This window comes from Anas acuta, chromosome 20, assembly GCF_963932015.1.
Source record: "Anas acuta chromosome 20, bAnaAcu1.1, whole genome shotgun sequence".
NCBI classification, from domain to species: domain Eukaryota; kingdom Metazoa; phylum Chordata; class Aves; order Anseriformes; family Anatidae; genus Anas; species Anas acuta.
In genome coordinates this window covers 7,440,294-7,464,019 of record NC_088998.1, presented here as the reverse complement: position 1 = coordinate 7,464,019, position 23,726 = coordinate 7,440,294, and the positions used below count along the sequence as shown (strand labels likewise).

The following is a 23,726-nucleotide window of genomic DNA, read 5'->3' as shown; positions in this document are numbered from 1 at the left end:
GGGAGAGCTTCTGGCTGCTCTCATACCTCTCAGTCATCTTAATTTCTCCTGCAGGCCGCTGCTGCTCAACAGATTCCCATTTCCCTCCACACATCCTTACAGGCCCAAGCTCAGCTTGGCCTGAGGGGTGGTCTGCCTGTTTCCCAGTCCCAGGAGATGTACAGCTCCATACAGCCCTTCAGGTAACTGCTTCCAGTTTTTCATTTCCTTGTGACCTTAACTCTTCTGTTGCTTATGGGGAAGTAGATTGGTCAGATACTCTGTACTCCTCTCCTCTTCCTCCTTTGACATCTTGTTTCTATTTCATAGTAACAGTGCTGGGAAGCATTGGGGTGGAGAACAAGGATATCAGGGTACATAAGGGCTCTTTGTAGCATGTTTCTTTGTAAGACAGTGGCAAAGAAAAATTGTATTTAGTTGTAATGCCTCAAAGGGGGAGGCAAATCCTGAGAAAGATGCAGAAAGAGGAGGTTTGTGGGTTGGAATACAATTTTTTTAATGAGAAATTCAGAGCCTGCTGCTTACTGGATTTGGTTTATGACTGTGCTAAGAGATGGCTTGATCAGAGCTGAGTACCTGCATAAGGGCATTACATAACATTTTTTATTAGATAAAAACTGCAAGACGAGAACAGAATGAATGTTTGCTCTTTGGGGAAAAAATAGTAAGATTCAAATTAGAAATCAAACTAATGTAAGAAACATCGAGAGTACTTGGCCAAAAGAACTGCTTACTAGAAGTGAAGGAATGAGACGTCCTCTTCAGAGTTGGGCTGGCTGTGAGAATCATTCTGCCTAAGATGAGAGCAAGTGGTCAGAGTGGTACTTTGAGGCCTCAAAACTAGACGTGGAGATTTAAAAAAATAAATTGCTAGAGCTGGCTGAATCTTTAATTTCTGATTTCTACTTTGCAAAACTGCTACAGACTTCTGCTAACTTGGATCCTCTCCTTACTGCTAATCCAGAGCATATTGTGCAGAACATTAGTATATAAATTTTGGATGGGACATGCTGTCATTCTGTTGAATGTTCCTGCAACACAAGGACGTGGTTGTAAGGGCTTAAAAGTGGAAGTAAAAGAAAAATCCTGTATGTAAAAGAGACTGCATCTTAGTTCTAAGCTATCAGTTCGGTAGATACTCTGAGATCTACTTGCAAGCCACATCTATCTGGGTAGTGATATGTTTGTACAGTCTCCAAAGGTTTTCTGCCTAGTGACTTAAGCATGTTTTTCTTCCCCAGGTCTCAGGTGTACATGCACCCCAGTCTGTCTCAGCCCAGCACGATGGTCCTGACAGGAGGCACTGCTCTGAAGGCTCCGTATTCCGCCTTCCCAGGCATGCAGCCCTTGGAGGTGGTGAAAACCCAGTCCGGGTCCCCCTATCAGCCCATGAACGGAAGCCAGGCACTGGTTTATGAAGGCCAGATAAACCAGGCAGCTGGGATGGGAGCCTCCCAGATGATGGACTCTCAGCTTACACAGGTTAGGAGCAGGACTTTTCAAGCCACTCGGTTGTGCAGGGTTCCATGTGTTTCTGGGACTGGATTGGATATTTGTGCTTAGCCATGTGTTTCTGTGGGCTAAGCTCTCTGTAGGGACAAAAGGCTTCCCCAAGAGACTCTTCTGTGAGTCATTGAGCCATTGTTTCAAACATGTAGCACCTTTATTTAATGTGATTCTTGCTGATTACTCAGTCTGTCCCTGCTGAGATGCCCATTTGTTTTTTCTGACTTGGATGTCTTTGGCCGCAAGATGAACATTTCATGCAGAATCAAACCTTACAGTACTTCCCGGGTAGGAGGTCATGATGTGATAGTTGTCCTAAAAGTACCACTTTCAAGAGCCAAATTCCCATCTCTTTCAGATTTAACATAGCTTCCAGAGTAATTAATGTTTTAATTAAAGCTCATGTATTTTCTCAGTTCATTTGGAATCCAGGTGGTCTTAATTTCTGTTGATCTGTTTGGCAGCATCTTAACAAGAATTTTACTGTGTGCCTTGGTGTAGGGTACAAAGCTTTTGTAAAGCACCATTCAGAAAAAGACATTGAATCCCTTTTGTGAGCATAGCTGTGTTCGTGGATAAATGTGTTCTGATTCTCTGTAGAGGTTTGGTACTTTCATTAAATTCAGCTTGCGTGTGTTTTGTGCAACATGTTAAGGTTTATGGGGACCATTGATTTTTTACTTAAACAGGGTTTTCTATGTTGTGACTGACTTAAAAACAGTTAATTCTGAAAGTAATTTAGCTGAGGAAAATACAGAGAACACTGCCAAATTAAATATTTGAGTAAATGCTTTATCCATAATAACCTAATAACCTGATCTCTTATGCTTGGATCACTGGGTAAATCTAGCCTTAAATTTTATTATTTTTGTCACAAAGTGGTGTCATAGAACCTCCCAAATCCAACAGTTGTGAGGAATAAAGGAAAAAAATAGAGAGGAAGGAGGCTGTTGAATCATGAGCTGCTTCTTGTAAATTAGGATTAATTGTTGCCATAATCGGTTTGAAATTCATTGCAGAACATAGAGAGGTAACCGTTACTTGCTCTAGAGTTCCACTCCCCAAAACATTTTGGCATGAAAGTAGAACACAATTCCTGATTTAGGTACTAAAGCTGCAAACGGTGTCTGACACTGACTGAGCTGTCTGACGCTGCTGTGGGATCAAGAGAAAAATCACCCATGCAGAGACCATGAGTAAGCCGGAAGAACGGGATGTAGGTTCTAGGCAAGGAGAAGAGCCCTGTGGCTGAGCACAGTTATGTTAAATCAATGCTATGTTAAAAACCCAGCTGGTAGGGTGTTGGCAACACTACCCGCACATGCATTTCAGCGTGAAATTTGCTCTGTTACATTAATTTGCATTTACTCTGTGCCAGACTGCACCGTTAGTGAGATTGCTTTTAGCAGTACTGTGCTTTCAGGGTATTGGGAGAGGGTGTGTCAAACCCAACACCGCTGCTGCTGCTAAGTAACTACATGTCCTTATCACACAGTTAACAATGCCTGTGCCTGGCTCCCAGCTTCCTCTGCCCCGCTATGGCTCTGGCCAGCAGCCCCTGATTCTACCGCAGTCCATCCAGCTTCCTCAGGGGCAAAACCTGCCTGTAGGAGCTCCCCGAAGAATTCTCCCTCCTGGATCGCAGCCTTCAGTTCTTGCTACCAGCAGGGAGGTAAGGATTAACTCCTGCATGCTCATCTTGGCGTTCATTAACCCCTTTTGCACTGAAGTTTTGCTCTTTGATCTTGCTTGTTAAAGGGGATCTTTAAATATTAAAGCCAAGGCTTGATGTAAAAACGGAGCCATTTCCTTCTCATCTCAAAAGCACAGGTCAGCAGCCTCCCAGGTTTTGCTGCTGGCCATCGTTCTGTTTCCAGGGAGCCCCATCCTGCCTTGATCCAGTTTGGAGTCTCCAGTTTTATTACATGTTTACACAGGTTTCCCCAGAGTGCTTGAGGGGTGGTGAGCTCCAGACACAGTTGGAATACTGCCCAGATATTTCACACTGTTGTGAAGCTTGTCCATTTGAGTAGGTATATTAATGTCATGTCTGGTTTGATGGATTTGTATCATAAGTTTTTCTACTCCAGGGGAAAGAAAGCACAGCAGTTAACTTCCAGGTTCAGTGTTTGCTTGTGCTCCTGGCTTGTTGATTTAATACAAGCGGATCATTTCACTTACAAGCCTCATTTACTTCACCTGAAAAATGTTTCTTTTAATGGGCATGATGGGTAGAAGGGCAAAAACTTGGTTTATATGTTCATATGAAGTCATATCCATTACTGTGAATGCAAAGATGATGTGCTCTCACTCATTTTCCTCTGTAGTCCTCCCAAATGGAAATGAAAGGGTTTCATTTTTCCGACGGTAAACAGAACATGTCCTCCGGAGGGTCTGTACCATCACCACATGCATACAGGTAAATGCTGACAGAATTTAGCCTCTGTAGTCAGAATGGGGAAGTAGTAGTGTTCCCCATTTGCAGAGACGTGGTGCATACATCAGTGCTCTTTAAGATCTACTTGGATTTTCATGTGTAGAATGTGCTTATTGTAGTCCAAACATTTGTATTAAGTTGTATGGTCATGGCTTTCAGTTTTGAGTAGAGCCCAAGATGTCTCTGACTTGGTCATTTGTGCTTGTGGGAAGTGCATAAAGCTGTTTTCCATGTCTTAAAGGCAAATTGGAATTGTGTTTTTTTTTTTGTCTGTTGTTAAGACAGAAAATTGGGGAACACTGCCTAAATGTTTTAGTTCCAGCATGGTCTCATCTTCTCAAGATGTGAGATGCTAATGCATAGACATTCCAAACCTTCAGGTCACTGAGAATTTGGGGACTTGCAGTTACTTTATTTATTTTTTTAACCTCTAACCAATCCATGTGTTGTCTTTTGGGCTGGGGAGCTCGTTGATCTGCACAGTACAGACTCATGCCCTGTCTACTGCTGCTTTCTACAGTCCTGTTTTCTTTCACACATGAATAAGGTTCTCGTTCCATTGTAGAATTTACTCCATGAATATTGTCGACTCTTCGATTTCCAGGCCTAGCTCTGCCAGCCCAAATGGGAAGCCGTCTGGACCAGCAGTTAGTATGGGCTCGGTGCAAGGACACTATGTACAACAGGTAGCGTATGTCAGCACTGTGACCCCACAGCGTCTGTGCTTCTAGTGTTACGCTGGGGCCTTGTTCTCCAGAGGGGTGGCAGTGTAGTAAAGCTCTACGTGGAAGTTGTTTTTCCTGCAGGGAGGGCAAGAGAGTGGATGATGGGTGGGTGGGGACTGTACCGAGCCCGTGAGTAACGCTGTGTGTTCAGAGATCAGGAGTAGGGGATCACCTGTCTTATGGTGCTTACGTTTTTTGCTGTTGAGTTTTTATGGGCTCTTCAAGATCCTTATGTATAAGGTGTTTTAGGGAAAACAGAGTAACAGAACAGAGATAATACCTGAATTTTGGAGCAAATTTGATGACTTGCACGATTGATGGTCACGGTTGGTTTTTGTATCTGCGTACAAGTATCTGTGCTCTCTAATGCCTCCTTTCTGTGTATTAAAAGGCAAAGCAGCGGGTGGATGAAAATAAAGCCAATCTGGGAGCAGTAAAGCTGCAAGAAACAGCATCCACAAACCAGATGAAGCCAGTGCGCACAGGAGCGATCAAACCTCAGGCAGTAAAAGTGGAGGAAAGCAAGGCCTAGGAGCACCTCTGACACCCAGCTGGTCCTGAGAGGCACTGCAGCTAAGACTGGACCCCACTGGATCTCCTGAAAACTTCACCAGACCTACTCCCCACCCCACACTGACTGACTACAGCGACATCATCCGAGTCCCTCTTCCAACAAAGCAGTTTGAAACAGTGGATATGACATTGACCTGCTTGCTTTAAAACAAACCAACCGTGTGACTTTTAAGTGGCTCAAGCCTTTTCTTTTTTTTTTTTTTTTTTTCCCCATGCACAGGTAGCTGTGATAGCTCACTTGGCAAAGCCCATCCTTCTCCTTCCCTACTTCTGTCTAAGCAGAGTGGCAACTGGGGGAGAGGGGTTAGTTTGAGGTTTTTCATTTTAAAGGCAGCTGAGGTTTTTACAGAGAAAAAAAGAAGCTATATCCTTGTTTATAGCAGAACTTTTATATGTTCTATCACTTTTTCCCCCCCTTCTTTCTGCTTTCCCCATTCCTTCCAGAAAATAAGTCCGTTTAACTAAAATTATGTTCTGACAGAACCCTCCCTAGTTTTTATACATGGTTCTGTGCTATGCTTAGAATCAAGACTCCTAAACTGAGTTGGCTTAAGTGTTTTTTTCCCAGATGATCTAGCCTTTCAGATTAAGTGGAAAAACAAAAGAAAAAAAAAAGAAAACAACACAGGACAGTTATGGCATTCATTAATTTTTCAGTATTTTTGTTTTAAGCTAGAAGCAGTGCTTGCATTAGAAATCTGTACTGAAGGTATATAGTAAGTCAGTACATTCATCTTGAAACTTGCACCACTTCAACTGTAGCTTTGGGGTGCCTTGTGCACAACAAAATGTGGCATTTTCGTTTTAAGGAAAAGCACCAAAATTTCTGTTGCAAGCTCCTCTGGATCTGTTTTTTTGTTTCAGATTTTATTTTAGTGACTGCCAAACACGCAGTGAAATGTAAATCATGGATTTACAAAATGTAAAATCTTCTAAGCGAAATCTCCTCATCGCACATGGGTCAGAAGAGTTGGCTAGCACCAACGGGTTTGTTTGGACTACTTTTTGTAGTTGTGATGCTCTCTTATGCTCCCTACCTTGGCCGCTCTAATTCTTAGTGTCTCCTGAGACTTGTTCTATATTGAGCTCATCCCTTGGGGCTGCTCTCCTAAGCTTTGTTCTTCTCCCTCTTCCCTTAGTCGGTCTTTCTGTTCCTGTCATGGCCTCTTGTAAAATTTGCATAGAAACGCATTAGTAAGGGAGCCCCTCTGCAAGCCAGCCTTTTTAGCACACTTGGAACCTCCTTTTTTCGGTTGGAAGCGCATGGTTACAGAGCCAGTTTGGAATCATCCTTTTGATCTCCTTCCCCAGGTGAACAGCAAAGGGTTCTTTAGTTTTGATGTAATTGCATATAGCACATACACGGTGTCACAACCTTACACTTCCTCACCAGTATTTGATGGTATATGAAAGGAGGGTCCCGGTGGGAGTGGGTTGGGTTTTTATTTCTTCGGTTATTTGGTTTTCGGTTTGTGTGCTGCGTGTGTGTGCGCGTGTGTATGTAGATTTTAGGATGGACTTGCAAGTTCCTGAAGGTGCTTGGAGTCCTTCAGCTGATCGTAGTCTTAAGTATCAGCTACTTTCAGCTAACCTGGTTTGTGTTGTTTAGCTCTTTCAAAATGTGAAGTAGGCTGGTCACTCTGAAATGATGGAAAGAAAACTTCATTTCCACAGTAGGTGATAGCTTGCTAACTGGTTGTGCCGTCAGCATCTGCTAGATGGCAGCAAGTCATTTGTTGGTGGTTCCAAAGAAGATATTTTGAACAAAGAATGTATTTGGGAAGGGACCTGAAAGGTGTTCTTGTTTCTTTTCTTGTTGCTTTTTTCCCCCTTTCTTGGAAAGATCCTTCATAACTTTCTAGGGATGCATTTGAAGTTTTAAGCTAGGTATAAATAAGAATTTTATACAGTAGCTTTAAAAAGAGCTTAGAAACCTAAACTAACTTAGAAATAGTATGTTCCCTCTCCACAGGTGTCCCCGTTGACTGTGGCAGAGAACCTGAAGGGAAAGGGATAGGATGGTACTTTTAAGGAAAAGTAAGAGCTCTTTTTTTGTTCCTCATGTTTTATGGATTTTTAACTTCAGAGCAGTGTGTGCCAGAGTACCTCCCTAGAGTACAGGGTTTGAGATTAAGCGACAAATATTTCCTTAGCTTTCAAACATCTCCCAGACCTGCTTCCTCATCTGCTAGTCCTGCTCCCGACATTTTCCAAAGATTGCTCCACTAGTAAGTCATCCCACCCCCCTTTTTTATTTTCTTCCTTGGAATATCATGAACAACAGAATTGTCTTTAATTCTTTTTTTTATTATCCTCCTGCCCAGCTGGCCCTAGCTAATATCAGCTCAGAATCTAACTGTAATGGCTAAAGAGACTTATCCAGGCTCCCTTCTTCTCATCTCTTTCCTACCCTAAACACACTACTTAAGCTTTACAAAGACACTAACCTCTTTCCTCCCACCTATATGACTTTAAAATGGTCAAATGTGTTGGAGAAACTGGGTTATTGATAGATGCAAGATATTGCAGTCCCTCTGGTGTAAATGCCATCAGAACTACGATACTTCCTGTTGAAAAAGGTCACCCTTCTTTCTAACTCCCCCCATCCTTCCCCCAACAGAATAAAACACTAGAATTTATTTATACGTATTTGATGTTGTAGGTCTAGGTGAAAAAGTAATTGTTTCACTGCTCTATTTATATATTATGTCTGAATTATTCTGTGCAGGAAAGGCCAAGAAATGCATGTGAGCTTCATTCCATTCCTCTCCTTTGCGTGACTGTCAGCTGCAGTTGGCAAGACGCTCTTTCACTTAATGGAGTTTTGTGTGTTGGAAAGCAGTTTTAGAGCCCAAATTTCTAAGGTGCAATATCCTTCTCTGGCATGTGTTTTTGTTTAAAGCTAGCTTGAGGTTACTGCATTTTGCAGTGCTCTCAAGTCGCAAGGAAGGTCTCTGATCCTCAGCGTGCAGAAATGCCAGGGGTGCTGGTGCACTGATTAAAAGGTCAGCTTGGGGAAGAGGAGAATGGAGATGTACTGAATGTTGAGATGGTTTATAGGGGGATACTTCTGCTTGCCGTCTATATTGCTGAAGGGTAGGGTCCTGATGATTTATTCCTTTGCGAGTTGCTTTTGCTTTTACTGGAAATCTGGTACTAAATTGCAGGCTCCTGCTGGAAGGGTGCAGTGTGCAGTGGGAGGGAGAGGTAGGATCCATATTTTCAGCAAAAATGGGTGAGGCAGAAATATTCAGAGACTGACTTTACTGCTTTTTGTGCAGATGAAGGCCTGAAGCACGTGCGTAACCAGCTCTGTATGCAGTGATTCACGGCTTAGCAGCTGCGCTCAGTGCTGCTTTCCTCTCAGCTCAGCCTGCTTTTGGCTCTTGAGAGAGGGAAAAAAAAAAAAGGTTAGGGGAAAAAAGCAAGTGACAGGTGGAAGCAGCACAGTCACCAGTGAAACAGGTATTGTTGATCTCTCATAATTCACTCCTGGCTCTGCCAGGTGACAGCTCTACAGTCAGTAGTCAGTCCCTCTGAATGTGTTTGCAGCCCATTGAACTCCACATGTGTTCGTGCTCATGCAGAGAGGCACTCCATTTAACAGTTTCCTTGCAAGAATGCTGCAAAGCTACAAGCTGCCCTGTGGTTCCTGTGTATTTATAGATATATATGAAAAAACGAGCTTAGCATTTTTGCTATGTCTCACCTTCTGGCAGGCTACTATATTCACTTTGAAGCGAGCACCACTGCATGCGAAGGTCTTGTTCTGTTGCGTTTTGTTAACCTTCTGTTTTGCTTCTGGCTAGTTAAGCACAGGTTAATTCCTTGTAGCGTGGGTTATTTTCGATGTACAGCAGCCTGGTTTCCTTACAAGAGAGATGCACTTGTAAGAATTACCTTACAACAGGCATCGGGATACTTGGTTGTGGCCCGGCAGTAGGAAACGAGAATTTTGCTGAAGCAGACTGCTGCCTGTGATGTGACAGCAGCGATCCACCTGCGTTTATTTGTTTTATTGTTGTTTTGATCCAAAGACCACCACATTTTCCTAGCGGCTGCAGGCACCCACTTGTGTTTGCTGTGTCCCCGCCAGCTCAGGAGGGCTGCGGCCGCCCCCGTGACCCTGGAATCACAGCAGCAGCAGCGAGGCGCTCCCCCCTTAGCATGTCTCAAGGCGTCGTCCTTAGCTGGAATCCTTCCTCTGGTTCTGTATAAATTGCATTTGTTGTTTCTCAAGGGGATATTGTACTCCTTACAGCTTTTAACCTCATGACCTGTATAGTAAATCTTTTTTGGCCTTTCCTCTCTTTGTCTTTTCATGTAGACCAGATATTTGAAAGGGCAGACGATGGATAATTGTGTAACGTGCAACCTGTTTATATTTTTTGGAAACTTTTACTTGGACCGGAACTCGAATCACGGCATCACCAGGCCAGTTGCGGCACACTCTTTATTGCCCTTTTTCCTCGTTTCAGTACCTATTGTTTCTCCTTTCAAATATGTGATTGTATTAGCTCTTTCCATATGAAAGAATTCTCCTTATTTAAATAAAAAAATTAAAAAAAAATAAAGCAGGTTATGCTTTTCTCAAATTCTTAAGGCCTTCCTCTCGTTCTTTTAGTTAAAGGTTTTAAGGCAAACGGGGTTATTTTTAAGATTTTTTAAAGAAAACTACATAGCCCTGCCAGGACCCAGCGCCGTGTCCCGGCGTGCTTGTACCCTGCCAGGACCCAGCGAAGAGCCGCCATGACAGTGTGGTCCCTTCCCCGTGGGCAGGCGTTGCCATGGCAACGCGCCCGGCCGCCTTCCTGCTGCGTCTGACGTCACATCCGGCGGCGCGGCACCGCCCCTTAGGTGTGGAGGAGGGGCCGGGAGAGGGGGGTTCCGTCTCCTCGGGCCCGGCTCCCGGTGCCGCCGCCGCCTTCCCCTTGGGGCCGGGGGCCGGGCTCCCGCCGCCCCCACAGCTCCGTAAGGCTCGGGGGGGCTGGGGGCGAGGCCTGGTGGGGACAGTGGCCCCGCTCCCCACGGCTCGAGGCTGGGTCCCGTTGGCCCCATAGAGCTCAAGGGCTGCGTGTGGGGTCAGGGGTCCCGTTCACTCAAGGGGGGAGGGGGGCGAGGCCTGGGGCCCGCTGCCCACTCAGTCACAGGGCAGCGGGAGGTGCAGGGGCCTGCTGGGGACGGTGCTGTGCTCCTGCGGGGAGCAGGGAACTGGCCCAGAGCGGGGGCGTCCCCATCAGGGGGTCTTTGGGGTGCCAGGGCCTGCCCTTGTCCAGGGGTGGGCAGGGGGCTTCTCGCCGCTCCCCAGGGCGAAGCAGAGCTGACCAGCGCTTGTGTTTTGTAGGCAGCGAGGAACCAGGACAGTGGCACCGCATCTGGTGGTGGTGATGTGCTCACGTCCTGCTTTGTTGGCCCCCCCACCAAAGCCATGCAGGATTCGTTCCAGTAACGTGCGGTGACGGTGAGGTGAGGAGGTGCAGCACTGATTCCTTACAGTTCCTGACAGCACACCTCACTTCCAGCAGTTCTGCCCATACAACAGTTCCCTCCTGCGCCCTGCAGGGCTCCCCCACTAGGCTGTGCTACACTCCTGCAGCACCCTCAGGTAGCCTGCTTTTTTAGCTAGAGGATGTTTGTGGGCTCATCTCACCACCCACCAAACAAATACACTCAATTTGTAAAGAAGTAACCATTTATTTTCTTTTTAAAGCTACCTGAGCAGTCTGGTGTCTGAGCACGTGGCTTGCCTCTCAGTAACATCAGTGGGCATGAAGTTTTGCCTAGCACAAACAGCAGAGTATAGGTTTGAGTTAATCTCTTGTGTTTCTGCAGAAGCAATGTAGGAATATGCAAAATTTCCAGCTTGCTGTTGATGACAGAAAACTATACGAATGGAGAAGTAGGGCAAGTGAAAAGTTAGGTGTGTGTGGGCAGACAGTAGTTTAGTAACTTTGTTTTCAGAGTTACTACTGTAGATATAACAGAAAACACATAATTGTGAAAAAAAGAACTTCAGAAGATCAGTTGCCATGAGCTGCTAGGAGCAGAGTCGTGCATGCTGGTTGTCAACCAGGTTTTGAGTGAAATGGTGACTGCTGTGCTTCTCTGCTCGTGCTTGAAGGTTTGGACAGACCTTTGCCAGGATGTTGGGATTTCTGAAGAACCCAGTTGTGGTTACTGCGGAGATAAATGTGAACCTTGTGGTGCTGACTGTGATGGGGTTAATAAGCCGTCTCTGGGGGCTTTCCTATCCCCGTGCTGTGGTGTGAGTAAAACAGTCTGCTTCCTACTTGACCAACGCAACTTTTTTAAGTATTTGTGAGTAAGAATGCTGCAGTGGCAGAGCAGAGCTGATCTGTCAGTCTCTGTGTGTAAAGTGATAATGTCTCCCTAATAGAAACCCCTGGGGGGAAGGTAAGGGGGCCAAAGCTATGGTGCTTCCTTATATTCTTAGCCTTCTGCCAGTGGATCAGTGTTTCCTTCCCTAATCCCTCTGTAGCCAGCAGGATACTTCTAGTTGGACTTAATGTGTTTCTGTCTCTTGTGTTTCAGTTTTGATGAAGTTTATTATGGCCAATTTGTTTCCCTCTACATGAAGAGAATCTTCTTTGTCGATGACAGCGGCCCACCTTTTGGCCATATGCTGCTGGCTTTGGGAGGTAGGGCGCCTCCTGAAACTGAGAACTCTCTAGTGCCTGCTGCTCTGGAAGGGAGAAGTGCTGGTTAGAAATGAGTTATCAGATCCTCTCACTGGGGAAAAAAGCACAGGGCAGCTGAGAGATCTTGAAGCAGAGAGAATTAGGATTTCCCTTATTTAGTATTGTCACAGGGCTATTGCATGAGGACTAGGGAAGTGATGGAGCCATGTATCCATTACCTCACTGCTATCCAGTCCTTCGGATAAAGAGGAAAGTAAGATGAGAATTGCTAGTGACCAGAAAGAGTAGAAAACAAGCAGAGTTTCAGGGCCTGAGTTCCTTTCTGTAGCTGAGATGTGCACAACATAAGAGTGTCTGCATGGGAAGGAGGGATTAAATATAAATATATCACTGTGTCATTGAGAATTTGTTGTTCCCAGTTTATGTTCTTCATGCTATTCTTCATCAAGCTCTGCTGCAGGCAAAACAGTAGAAAAGAGGATCCTTTTCGATCTTCTTTTGGGGCTTTCATGACTGGTGTTTAAGAAATGGTTCCAGAACTAGTTTAGCACTCATTTTTATACTTGTTTTGACACTGGAAATTCTGAATTGTTGCTTATGTTGCAGGTTACCTAGGAGGATTTGATGGAAACTTCTTATGGAACAGGATTGGAGCTGGTAAGAACTGATCTTCACCGTCTCATTCTTTTGGGGAAGAAAGCAGTATTTCAGCGGCTGGCAGACTACTTTTGCCTTACTAGTGGAAATAATAATTTATGTGATTCCTTCAGTTCCTCTTAAAGTAGTGTTATGCTGGTCTCTAACAGAAGTTTAAGCCATTATGATTCTATAGCACACACTTTTAAAATCAGTTTAAATAGTTTAAGCAGTACAAGCCTGTCAATAACGTACTAAAAGTAGAAATTAAATTCAACTTGTTTAGTGTAGTTATAGTCGTAAGGAGTTCTGTACTGATCAGGCTTTTCTGCAATTAATATCTTCCAAATCTGTGTGTGTAACTGCTATCTCTGATTTCAGAATATAGCATGAACGTTCCCGTTTGGTCCTTGCGACTCCTGCCGGCGCTGGCTGGTGCTCTCTGTATCCCTTTAGCATACCAGATCTTGGTAGAACTGCAGTTCTCCCACTGTGCCGCGCTTGGAGGTGCTCTGCTGATTCTCTTGGGTAAGTTTATTCCCTGGAACCCTGCTCTTCATACAGGGGGAGAATGGTCCTGACCTGTGTCAGTCCCTGCTGTGCCTCTCTCATCCTTAGAGCTCTGTGGCTGCCGTTCTGGGCTGAGACTTTCTACAAGATACTGTTAGTTCCCTTCATATTTGAGCAAAGTGTGCAGCCTTAACAGCCTCGCAGAACCCACATTTCTTGCATCCAAGGAGTCCTGTACTCTGATCCTTAGAGGTTTACTGGTTTATAACAGCAGGATGACCTCACTTACAGTTGGAGCTCATCAAATTTCTTCATCTCCAAACTGCTTGTGGCCTTTGCACCGTCATTTGACACTGTTCTGGTGTGTGTGCATCTTGGTTGTTGTTGTTTTTTTTCTGAGATTTTGCTGGAAGATGCCTGAAAGGGAAGGAGCCTTTCATCAGCCCTTTAGTGCTCTGGAGGAACTAGGAGAGACTTCTAGCTAACTGCTGCTCTGGTTCTGGTTTGGGGAATCCTGCACAAAGCAGTTCCTTGCAGCTCCTTTTCTTAAAGATTTGTCATCATGCCTGCTTGGGTCGCTGCCTCTACTCTTGCTGCCATGAGAAGCACATGTCTGGATCTCCCAGCATTGATTTTCTTTGCCTTTGTAGGCAAGCACAGCAGCTTTATCTGCCTCTTGACGGACTCTGCTACTTGTCCATTACTTTGTCTTTGGAGACAGTTATTGGCCACGTACTTTGCTCCTGCTGGAAGGTTTTTATTCTTTTAACCCAACACCTCCCTGTTATAGCCAGTAGAATTGCATATAAATTGGCTGTCCTTGAAGGGGCAGGTCCAAGCATAATGATGTTATTGTCTGACCTGGCGCTTGCCTACAGATAAGTTTCTCTAATTTTGTCTGTTTCTTTTCCAACAGAGAACTCTTTGATCACTCAGTCAAGGTTCATGCTCCTGGAATCCATACTGATTTTTTTTATCCTACTTGCGGTTTTGTCCTACCTGAAGTTCTACAATTTGCAAAGGCACAGGTAAAGCTGGATTGCCTCCCATCATTCTGGGTAACCCTGTGATGACTCTTTGTTACAGACTGTGACAGTTTTAACTGGTAGCAAGGTTGTCATTTTGTTATAAAAAATAAAATCCCCTGGGAGCACTCCTTTGCCTACCCAGATCTTATATTGTAAAGTTTCCTTCTACCCACAGAAACATTGAGGATAATAGGTTATTTATGCTCCTTTTGTTACCAATTACAGGCACTGAATCTAGAGATCCTTGTCTCTTTTTGTGATTTCACACATTCTCTGATCCTTGCAGAGGTTAAACTAAAGTAATCTTTAGTGAAATAAAACCTTCTGTAAGCAGAGGCCAGCAAGTGACTTAATGCATTTCTTCTATTTTTAGTATCAGAAGGCAGGTAGTGTTCAGTGTTGCTTTTCAAAATACAGAGAGGTACATTTGAAAACATCCTGTAGGGCAGTGCTGAGAGTTTGTGGCTTGGGAGGTTCAGAATGAGATACCTCAGAGTAAGGAATAGAGGAGCTTTTTTCAAGTCAAATTACCTAAATTCAGGATCTTAAGAATGTGCCCAGATACTGCCTTAACAATTGTTTTCTTTGTTCTTTTATTTAAGTTCCTTCTCTGCAAGTTGGTGGGTTTGGCTTCTGTTGACTGGAGTGGCTTGTTCTTGTGCAGTTGGGTAAGTGACGGCATGTCTGTCTGTCCTGCCTGCTTTCCTGCCTCCTATCTGAGGTATTGGTGGGGCTTCAGATTTTCCAGATTCTTTCTTGGTGCTTTTCTGAGTGGACCTCTTTATGACTTTTTACGAGTTAGACTGTTTCTATAGAGAGGATGTCAATTCACAGTGAGAAATACCGGGCATAAGAAGGTTCAGGAAAGAGCAAAACATGTTTCTTGGAGATAGCTTTATGTTTCAAGTTACCATCAGCATTTCACCTCTCCCTCATCGTTACCTGAAGCTTCAGTAAGTCAGAATTTATAGACCTTGTGCTTTGTGATCTGCCACCTTGTTATCAAGAGGTTTCTCTGTCACTGCAGTTATTTAATGCAATGAGCAAATAAATGACATCATCTGGTGTTAAAGTCTTGAAGCTTATTTATGTTGTTGTACCACACTTATCTTGAATCTAAGCCTTTGGACTTAAATGCATCCGTTCCAAGAGAAAGTTTGAATGTTTACATCATGCGTTAAGTAATAGTAGTAAATCTGTGTAGTTTTTAACCCTGTTCAGTTTTTATGCGCTCTCGTTTCAGAGTGAAATATATGGGCCTGTTTACCTATATGCTGCTCTTGGCCATCGCAGGACTCCACTTCTGGCACATGTTAGGAAACCAGAACTTGTCAAACGTAGGTGGTGCAACATGCAAAATATATTGTGTGTAACTTTTCAGAACAGGAGCCAGCTGGATGCCCTGCAAGCCCTCAGATAACGATGCTCTCTGTAGCTGTTTTTTGCGCTAACGTTCTTTGTCGTGGCCTGCAAACCCTCATGCCATAAAACAGTTCTCCAGCTCAGTTGCTGGGGAAGATGGAGTTAAGTTTAAGAAAAACGTGTATATATGGCTGGCTTTTCTGCTTTTATCCACCTCTTGGTGATTTTTCGCTCAAAACCTGTAGTGTTTCACAGACCTCCTGCTGGCTCCAGTTCAAATCCTCAGCTGAAGTTATCCAGCTGTCCTCAGAGTTACAGCTGAAGGAGGGTGGTTAGGGAAACTTAAAAAAAGGCAAACAAAACAAACCAAATGCACTGGCATTTTTAGGATTTTTAATATGTGGAGCATGAAACTAGTGAGTTCTCTGTGTTCTTTTTAGGTTTCCTTACTGTGCCATTTTCTAGCTAGGGGACTGGCCCTCATCATCATCCCCATGGCAATGTACCTGTCCTTCTTCTATGTTCACTTGACTTTGCTGTATCGCTCTGGGCCTCATGACCAGATTATGACAAGTGCTTTCCAAGCCAGCTTAGAGGTAAATGAACCGTGGTTGTGAAATTAATTTTTAGGGGAGATGAGAGGATGGTCTGTCTTGTGTTCACATTTAGAAGAAAGGTCTGCATTCTCGTTCCTGTAATCCTGCACATTTATTCCTTTTATGTCATTTTCCTGCTGCTCTAGTACTTGCTTTAAGTTGAAGCAATGAGGACTGAAATCCTAATAGCAGATGAAAGCTTTTCCCAGTGAACCAAGAGCAATATGTCCAGTCTTCTGCTGTAGGTTTGTCCTTTCCTACAGGAAACTCCACAGAAGTAGATACAGTGCTGAACTCTTAAGTGATGACTTTATAAACTAAAGGAGGATTGTATGATTTTGAGTAGAATAGTGTTTAGTCTGTCTCTTAAAATAGTATGGCTTTAGGGATATTTCCAAAGACCCTGTAGGGGTTACTTGCTTTGATGTGTTTGCTTTCTGGTGAGTAGGGTGCTTCAAGAATTGATTTTCCTAGATAACACCAGATGAGAAGGCATTATACTAAGATACAACTATGTTAAAGTAAAAAGTGACTCTTAATAGAATTTATGCAGCCTCTGGGTTGTTGCTGCTTCTTTCCACTTACCCTTTCATTATGCTTCTCAGGGTGGGCTGGCTCGAATCACTCAGGGTCAGCCCTTAGAGGTGGCCTATGGCTCTCAGATCACTCTCCGGAATGTGTTGGGCAAGCCCATGCAGTGTTGGCTCCATTCTCACACGAATACTTACCCCATCAGGTGAGAAATGTGGTTGATTCTGTACTGTTAGGGTGAAAGTATGGTTCTTCATCTGACAGTGCAGGTATCTCAGTTTGGGTCCTGCAAATGGCTTCCTTAAACCTTCAGAGAACACTGGAAATGCACAGATTCTCTGTGCTGTGTAGGAATGGAACCAGTGATCTGGTGGTGGTTTGTGTTGCAGTGACTGTTGAGCACAGAAACGTACTGCTACACACATGTGTTTTTTTTTTAAATCTTCTGTAAAGGTATGAGAATGGCCGAGGCAGTTCCCATCAACAGCAGGTGACCTGCTATCCCTTCAAGGATGTGAACAACTGGTGGATTGTCAAAGATCCTGGAATGTGAGTATGCAAAATATTTAAATGCCAAGCTGCTGTAAGCATAGCTTCAATGCACTTCCAAAACCTAAATAGGGCACAGGTTGGACTGGACATTAGTATTCTCTGCGTATGAATTTACAGGCCATTTGTGATCATGAACAAGTAATTTCAGCTGCAGAGTTGGTAAGGGTGCCTATTTGCACAGTTCTCAATACATTAGAAGCATTATTGAGGACTCAGAAATTCTGTCTGAACTGCATCTGCCAGAACATGGGCTGTGCTGTGCACAAGGGGAACTTTAAAGAGTCATGAGGATGATGGAACTCTTTAGGTGCTTTGCATGAAAGTGAAGTTCGGCTTTTTGAAGTGTGGGAGCCATGGCAGTAGAGTGTTTTGATGAATTTCATCAAACTTGAATGGGTCTCAGAAGACAAGAGAAATCACTTTTGCAGATTCAGTATTTCTTTGTAGTGAAAGTGTGAGGTAAGCTGTAGAGTCTGCCACATCAGGACAGATTCCAAGTGGGTGTCTGTGCCTGAGAGGGCTTGGTTTGTGCTAAAGTGTTTTGGCATTGTCACTGTCAGCGAGGAGCAGGACTCTTTGTTCTTGCGGTTCTGCCAGTAAAAGCCTTTGTGTGATATCATTTTATACTGATGAAAAAGTTGCTTCTGTAGGTTTCTTATGGGAAACTGTATAAACAGTCCCACCAAAAGGCCTGTGTGCCATTATAAATCATACCCACACTGGGGAAGTTTGTCCATAGTGCAAACCTTTCATGTGAGGACTCTACCAGACTCCTTGTGAGATCCACAGAAACCCAGTATCTTCTTAGCTTCAAACTCTGGACTCCCATGAACCTTGGAGGATGCGAAGTTCTTCTATAGAACAACAAAGTGTAGGCAGCAGTTAGGTGAACTGCAGTGTTCCCCCTGGACAAAACATGCACTAGCCCTGTCCAGAAGCAAGATGAGAGCTTAGTCTCCGTGGTGGAAATGGCAGTCATTGATCTGTCTTGTGATCCTGCCAAAAGTGCCGTCAGCTGTAGTAAGAACACCTGTCAGACCTCACTGAGGCCACCAAACAGCTGTTGGGTGGGAATAATCTGAAGTTGCTCCTGACTGACCTAGATTCAGACCACTGACAGAATGGCTGGGGTGTCGGTATCCCAGCACTGATCCCTTGAGTCATTCTGCCCTTAACTTGCCTTTGCCACGATGAGCTTTTCTTTCCATTCTGGTACAATCTACAAATTGTCTGGATTTCCCATCTTGCTGCCTGAATGTCAGTCCCTATCTGCAGCACCTTGACCTAATGGTTTGTTCATGACAAGGTTGCATTATTTAGAAGAACGTGACCACTTCTTCTTGTGTGTCACTCCACCAGGCAGCAGCTGGTGGTGAGTAACCCACCCCGTCCTGTCCGGCACGGACACATCGTGCAGCTGGTCCACGGCATCACGACTCGGTACCTCAACACGTGAGTCCTTCCCTTATCCCTTGCTCTTCCAAAACCTGTGGCTTGTTCTGCTTTGTTTTGTCTCAGAATAACTGCTCAGGGGTGAAGTGCAGTGACCCTTGCATTTAGATACCCTGCACACACCCTTGTTATTTGTGGATTCTGAAAATGGTGGGGCTAGGAAGGTCCTCACATGGTTAGTTAGACAGGCAGTCCCTGGGCCCCAGGGAAACGATGCCCTGTGCTTTATTTATTTATTTTTCTGCAGTTAATTTGACAATTGGATTGTCAAGTCAATTGTGTGTGTCACTGAACACACCCTGTTCAGCGCCTGCTTGCTGTTTCTGGTCTTCTGTACTGGTGGCCTTTAGAAGGGCTAATGGTGGATTCAGCCTCATTGACAATTTGTGATAATTCTCAGGTTTCTAAATACAGAGTGCCCTTGGGGAGCCATCATCCCTCCTCCTTCACTGCCTCCTCTCCAAAATACTCAGGCAGTGTTTTGGGTGACTGTTAACACAAAGTCATGTAATGGCTCCACTGACTTTGGTGGCATCCACCTGCACATAGGGTGCACTCTGAAAGTCAGGAGGATGTGTATGTGCAGGAATTCATTGTGCTGTGGCTCATTGGCACAGATTCTTGGCTGTTTTGCAGAGGCTGCAGCATGAAATGGTGCCCTGACTGCTGCCCAGAGGGAGTCAGCCTGTACTTGAATATCATGCACACCAGGAAGGGGGGCATCCTGAGCTTGGGCTTTTGCTATGCCCCTTCCAAACCTAGTCTGTTCATTTTTGGAAACCCAAGTGAACAGCATCTCTGTTTGTCACAATCGGTGCTTGTTCTTCAGCCCAGGATGGCAGTTGTCTGCATTGGCTTCCTCTGTGCCTGCTGCTGGCAGCTCTCAGCAGCAGGGAGTGTTCTCCTTCCGCGTAAATAGTGCAGTCTGTGTGAATGGCTCACTTGGGTTATTTGCTTTACTACTGAATCTGCTCTAAGCCAATCCACTACCTTTATGGGTCAATTTATTTTTAACAGGTTTGGAAAATAGTGCTGGAGGATCTGTGAATGCTGATTTTTCTTGTCTTACAGGCATGATGTTGCTGCCCCTCTTAGCCCCCACGCCCAAGAAGTTTCCTGCTATATTGATTATAACGTCTCCATGCCAGCACAGAACCTCTGGAGAGTGGTGAGTAGTCAAAGGGAAGGGAGGAGCTCATCGTTCTCCAGCAGAAACAGCTGAGACAAAATACTAATCAGAAGTCATCTCATTGTTGTAGGAAATTGTAAATCGGGAGTCTGACACAGATGTGTGGAAGACAATTCTGTCAGAAGTGAGGTTTGTTCATGTGAACACCTCTGCAGTGCTAAAGGTAAGTGGATTTATATTTATTTGCCTACAGCTTTTCCTCCATGCAATTCCTAATCTCATAAACTACTGATCTCACTCCTCCAAAATGCCTAAACCACATAAAACAAATAAAGAAAACAATAAACTTGCTCAGTATGGTAAAAGGGCAGCATGTGTTTCAGGTGAGTGTACTCATGGCTTCATTCTTTCACAGCATGCAGAGCTGTCCTGCTTCTGAGAAGGCTGTGACCATTGTATACAACTGAGCCTTAAATATTGCCTCAGAAATTGGGGCTGAGTCCGTGTAGTACGTGACAGCAGATGGAACAGTGAAGAATCTCTTCTCAAAGCTTGCCAGAATCACTGACTTTATGGCTGTAGCATTTGTTCAAACGGTATTGCATGGTGACTCTTCACATATTTCCTAGCTGTGATCAGCTGCTCAGTCAGGGCCTAGGAACTTCCAGCCTGAGGTTCAGATTGGCAGGACTGTAAGTTTAAAATCATCTTTCACTTTCAGCTCAGTGGAGCATCTTTACCTGAGTGGGGATACCGGCAGCTAGAGGTGGTTGGAGAGAAGCTGTCCAAAGGCTACCACCAGAGCATGGTGTGGAATGTGGAAGAGCACAGATATGGGAAAAGTACGTCTCAGCTGTGTTCTCTAAGCTAATTTCTGTGACTAAGGCTAGGGCTTCCTGCAGTGGGGCGTTGGTGGAAGGGCTCAGTCTGGTGGGATTACCTTGGAGACAGAGCGGGGATGTTCCCAGGATCACTGACATGGGGATGTCCACACTCAGACACAGTAGTGGGTCTAGACAGCCCTTCAGTGGGCTTTGATTATACCCCGATGTCAGAATCCTTACAAGTCTCTTCAGAGAGCTCCCCCAGATGCAGTGCTGAAATCCTGGAGTGTGAGGAGCTAAGGGTATAACACATGGGTGTTCCCCTTTCTCGGTTTCTAGCTGTTATGTTATTTCTGAGACATAGTGTTTTCTTCCAGGCCAAGAGCAAAAAGAGAGGGAAGTGGAACTCCACTCTCCCACGCAGATGGACATAAGTAAAAACCTCAGCTTCATGGCAAAGTTCACAGAATTACAGGTGAACTTCCTATTCCCTTCATCCTTTCTTCTGCTGCAGTAATCAGAGCATTTTTGCAGACTCTGAACCTGAGAATTCCTTGGTTCTGCCTTGCTGATAGAGTAGTTTGGCTTCCTCACCGAAAAAAAAAATAAATTATGAATGCACTTGGGCATTAGATGACAGCACAACTGTCATTACTGTTAGAACTGTGTAAAAAAAAAAAGAAAAAAAAGAAAGGGGAGGAGGAGCAGTTGGGCATGCTAAGTTCTCTGCAGCTGAACTGCAGCATTGTGTTGTGTAAGGTCAGTAGTCTCAATGCCCCTTACTAACATTTCAGAAATTCACTAAGAAAAGTTCATTATATAAGAACAAATAAAACAGCTTTATGAATAAATATCCAGTTAGAAATATGAAAAATAATTCTCCAATCTCAGGTTAGGAACTTACCATCTTAAATCTGAAGTTGTTCATCTATGCCTGCTGTCTAGGTCATCGTTCTAATTCCGAAAGCCTTCTGTTTACTTTTTGCTAGTGGAAGATACTCACACTGAAAAATGAAGACACGGAGCATAAGTACAGCTCCTCTGCTCTTGACTGGATCACGATGGATACAAATATTGCCTACTGGCTACACCCGACCTCTGGTGTAAGTACAAGAGGTGGGAGAAAATGTGAACCTGGTGAAGGAAGCAGACCTCAGTTCATGTGTGAGTGCGAGCAGGGTTGCAGTTCCAGCCAAGGAGGTGGTACTGTGCCAAGAATTTTTAACGTTTCAAAGCAAACATTCTTTTTCTGAGGGGTGGGAACGTGCTTTTTGTTTGTTTGTCTTGTGATACAACTATGACCGTGATTTATTTTAAGTAAATCATGCCATTTTGCACTTTTTTAAAAAAGGAAAACTGCACTTTAATAGTTTTCATTACTAATTCCATTTAGAAGACGATTTCATCTCCAATAGTATATTTTAACTGCTGTACTTCACAAAAGAGTCTTAAAGCAGCAAAGTTTATCTGCTTGCTTCATTCCAGGAAAGATCAGACTACTAGCCAGGCACAAGCTGAAGTTTAATTTAGCAACTATGTGTAGGTAATATCTGAACTTACCTAAAAGAACTGCAGCATATTCCTTCTTCTGGCTTAGACCATCTTCTATCCAACAGGCCCAGATCCATCTCCTTGGGAACGTTCTCACCTGGGCTTCAGCTAACGTTGCTGCTGTGATCTATGTGTGTCTGTCCCTGTGGTACTTGGTACGACGAAGGAGAAAAATTTATGACATTCCTGAAGGTCTGACTCCACTGGGGGTGGCTTTTGATCTATTAAACTTTAACAGACCCAAAACCACTTTTTTTTTTTTTCAACTATGTGCTTGGCAATTACCTTTTCCTGCCCTTTAACTCTGACATTTTTATTTGGGACACACAAAAGTATAAAGCATCCCCTTTTTCCCCCTACAGCCAGCATAGCATTTGAGTCATTCCCTGGATGTAAAAGAGCTCCAGGCACCAGATTTACTTTCTACTGAGATCTTTTGTGCCAGATATAAAAAATAATAGAAATAAATATTTGCTGTATGGGGAGGGATTTATTTTAGATACGGTATTTCCAACAGAGGTTCCATCTCCTCCATGTGGCCAGGCAGTTTTATGCTGACCTTTCTGGCAGTATATTCTGTTGACATGCTGTGATTCTGCTTCATGTTGGCGTACTCTGTCTTGATGGGTATGTCATAAAGGGACGGAAAAAGAATTGTAACCATTCCCTTCAGTTTAAGTGTGGTAAAGTTAAAAGTCATACTACCACAAACTAGTAAAAAAAAAAACAAGGCAAAAGAAAACACACTGTAAATGGATGGCCTTTTAGAAACTTTAATTTCCAGGGCCTGTGCTTTGAGATGATCCAAGTCAGAGATGTTCTCCTGTCTCCCACAGATGCATGGCAGCTGTGGGTATCGGCTGGGGAAATCTGTGTTGGAGGCTGGGCTGTGAATTACCTGCCCTTCTTTCTGATGGAGAAGACACTTTTCCTGTACCACTACTTGCCTGCCCTCACGTTCCAGATTCTCCTGATTCCCATTGTATTACAGCATCTCAGCGATTATCTCTGCAGGTATTTTATTTGTACAGATAGACAAGTGACATGTCTTTTCTCCAGGGTTGGCACCTTGGCAAGCTGCTGCAGGAAAGCAGTGAGTTTTTGTGTTTTTGTGTGTGTTTTTTTCCCCTTTAATCTTCCTTTAGAAAAGATAAGCCATATTTACGCTTTCCTTTTGGACGGAGCATTCAGCTAGCATTGGTGTAACTTCACTGCTCTTTCCTTCTCTCGTCCCAGATCGCTGCTTCCCAAGACCATGTTCAGAGCACTGATCGTAGCCTGGTTCTCGTCAGTGTACCTCGTCTACAGCACATTCAGCCCTGTGACCTACGGGGAGCCCTCGCTGTCTGTTGCTGAACTTAAGGACTTGCGCTGGAAGGACAGCTGGAACATCCTTATCCGAAAACAGTAACACTCCCAGTCTTGTTACAGGCACAAGGAAACACACCTTTTATGCAAAGCCAAGAATTTGCTGTTAGTATTGCAGTCTTTTTTAAAGGCTGATCAAATAATTGCTAGTAATCTGCATCTAATTAGGAAAAAAATCTTTTATTAAAGAATACTCTTACAGATAGTAAGAGTAGCTCCCTCTTTCCCCCATCCCTCTGGGTCTGAAGGGTGTGGATTTCAGTCAACAGCAAGTTATCAGTATCCCA

General features: G+C 44.2%; 2 protein-coding genes across 15 annotated transcripts in view; both read left to right on the top strand.

The window, feature by feature from the left end:
• The window catches only part of PRRC2B (proline rich coiled-coil 2B), a 49,814-nt gene extending 39,978 nt beyond the window's left edge, over positions 1–9,836 (top strand). For 6 of the 12 annotated variants that reach the window (XM_068657373.1, XM_068657380.1, XM_068657378.1 and 3 more), the window contains 6 exons: positions 55–182; positions 1,242–1,482; positions 3,002–3,178; positions 3,834–3,925; positions 4,509–4,629; positions 5,060–9,836. In XM_068657373.1, coding sequence (XP_068513474.1) covers positions 55–182; positions 1,242–1,482; positions 3,002–3,178; positions 3,834–3,925; positions 4,509–4,629; positions 5,060–5,200 — 900 coding nt within the window. In that variant the 3' untranslated portion in view covers positions 5,201–9,836. Of the gene's footprint in view, positions 1–54; positions 183–1,241; positions 1,483–3,001; positions 3,179–3,443; positions 3,536–3,833; positions 3,926–4,508; positions 4,630–5,059 lie in introns of those variants that run through there. The other 6 variants (XM_068657377.1, XM_068657376.1, XR_011089240.1 and 3 more) reach the window with 5 other exon arrangements.
• A 224-nt stretch (positions 9,837–10,060) lies between these two features.
• On the top strand, positions 10,061–23,644 carry POMT1 (protein O-mannosyltransferase 1). Of its 3 annotated transcripts, none has more exons than XM_068656696.1 (21): positions 10,061–10,212; positions 10,586–10,707; positions 11,363–11,506; positions 11,794–11,900; positions 12,507–12,557; positions 12,918–13,064; positions 13,963–14,074; positions 14,677–14,742; positions 15,318–15,411; positions 15,877–16,032; positions 16,638–16,768; positions 17,017–17,112; positions 18,475–18,567; positions 19,639–19,735; positions 19,827–19,919; positions 20,418–20,538; positions 20,898–20,995; positions 21,510–21,623; positions 22,137–22,263; positions 22,908–23,085; positions 23,308–23,644. In XM_068656696.1, exons 3-21 carry the CDS (start codon positions 11,385–11,387, stop codon positions 23,480–23,482), a joined length of 2,178 nt encoding a protein of 725 aa, XP_068512797.1. In that variant the 5' UTR covers positions 10,061–10,212; positions 10,586–10,707; positions 11,363–11,384; the 3' UTR covers positions 23,483–23,644. The 3 variants fall into 3 exon arrangements, with proteins under 3 accessions (XP_068512797.1, XP_068512798.1, XP_068512799.1); XM_068656697.1 differs by having other exon boundaries at positions 10,075–10,212; positions 10,590–10,707; XM_068656698.1 differs by lacking the exons at positions 10,061–10,212; positions 10,586–10,707 and adding an exon at positions 10,734–10,846.
• Positions 23,645–23,726: the final 82 nt, after the last annotated feature.

Excerpts from the sequence above, each read along its gene's own strand:
- POMT1 (XM_068656696.1), top strand. The coding sequence starts at position 11,385 with ATGTTGGGATTTCTGAAGAACCCAGTTGTGGTTACTGCGGAGATAAAT. Across the intron at positions 13,065-13,962 it reads TGCTCTGCTGATTCTCTTGG|AGAACTCTTTGATCACTCAG; the intron begins GTAAGTTTATTC and ends CTTTTCCAACAG. Across the intron at positions 14,743-15,317 it reads GCTTGTTCTTGTGCAGTTGG|AGTGAAATATATGGGCCTGT; the intron begins GTAAGTGACGGC and ends CTCTCGTTTCAG.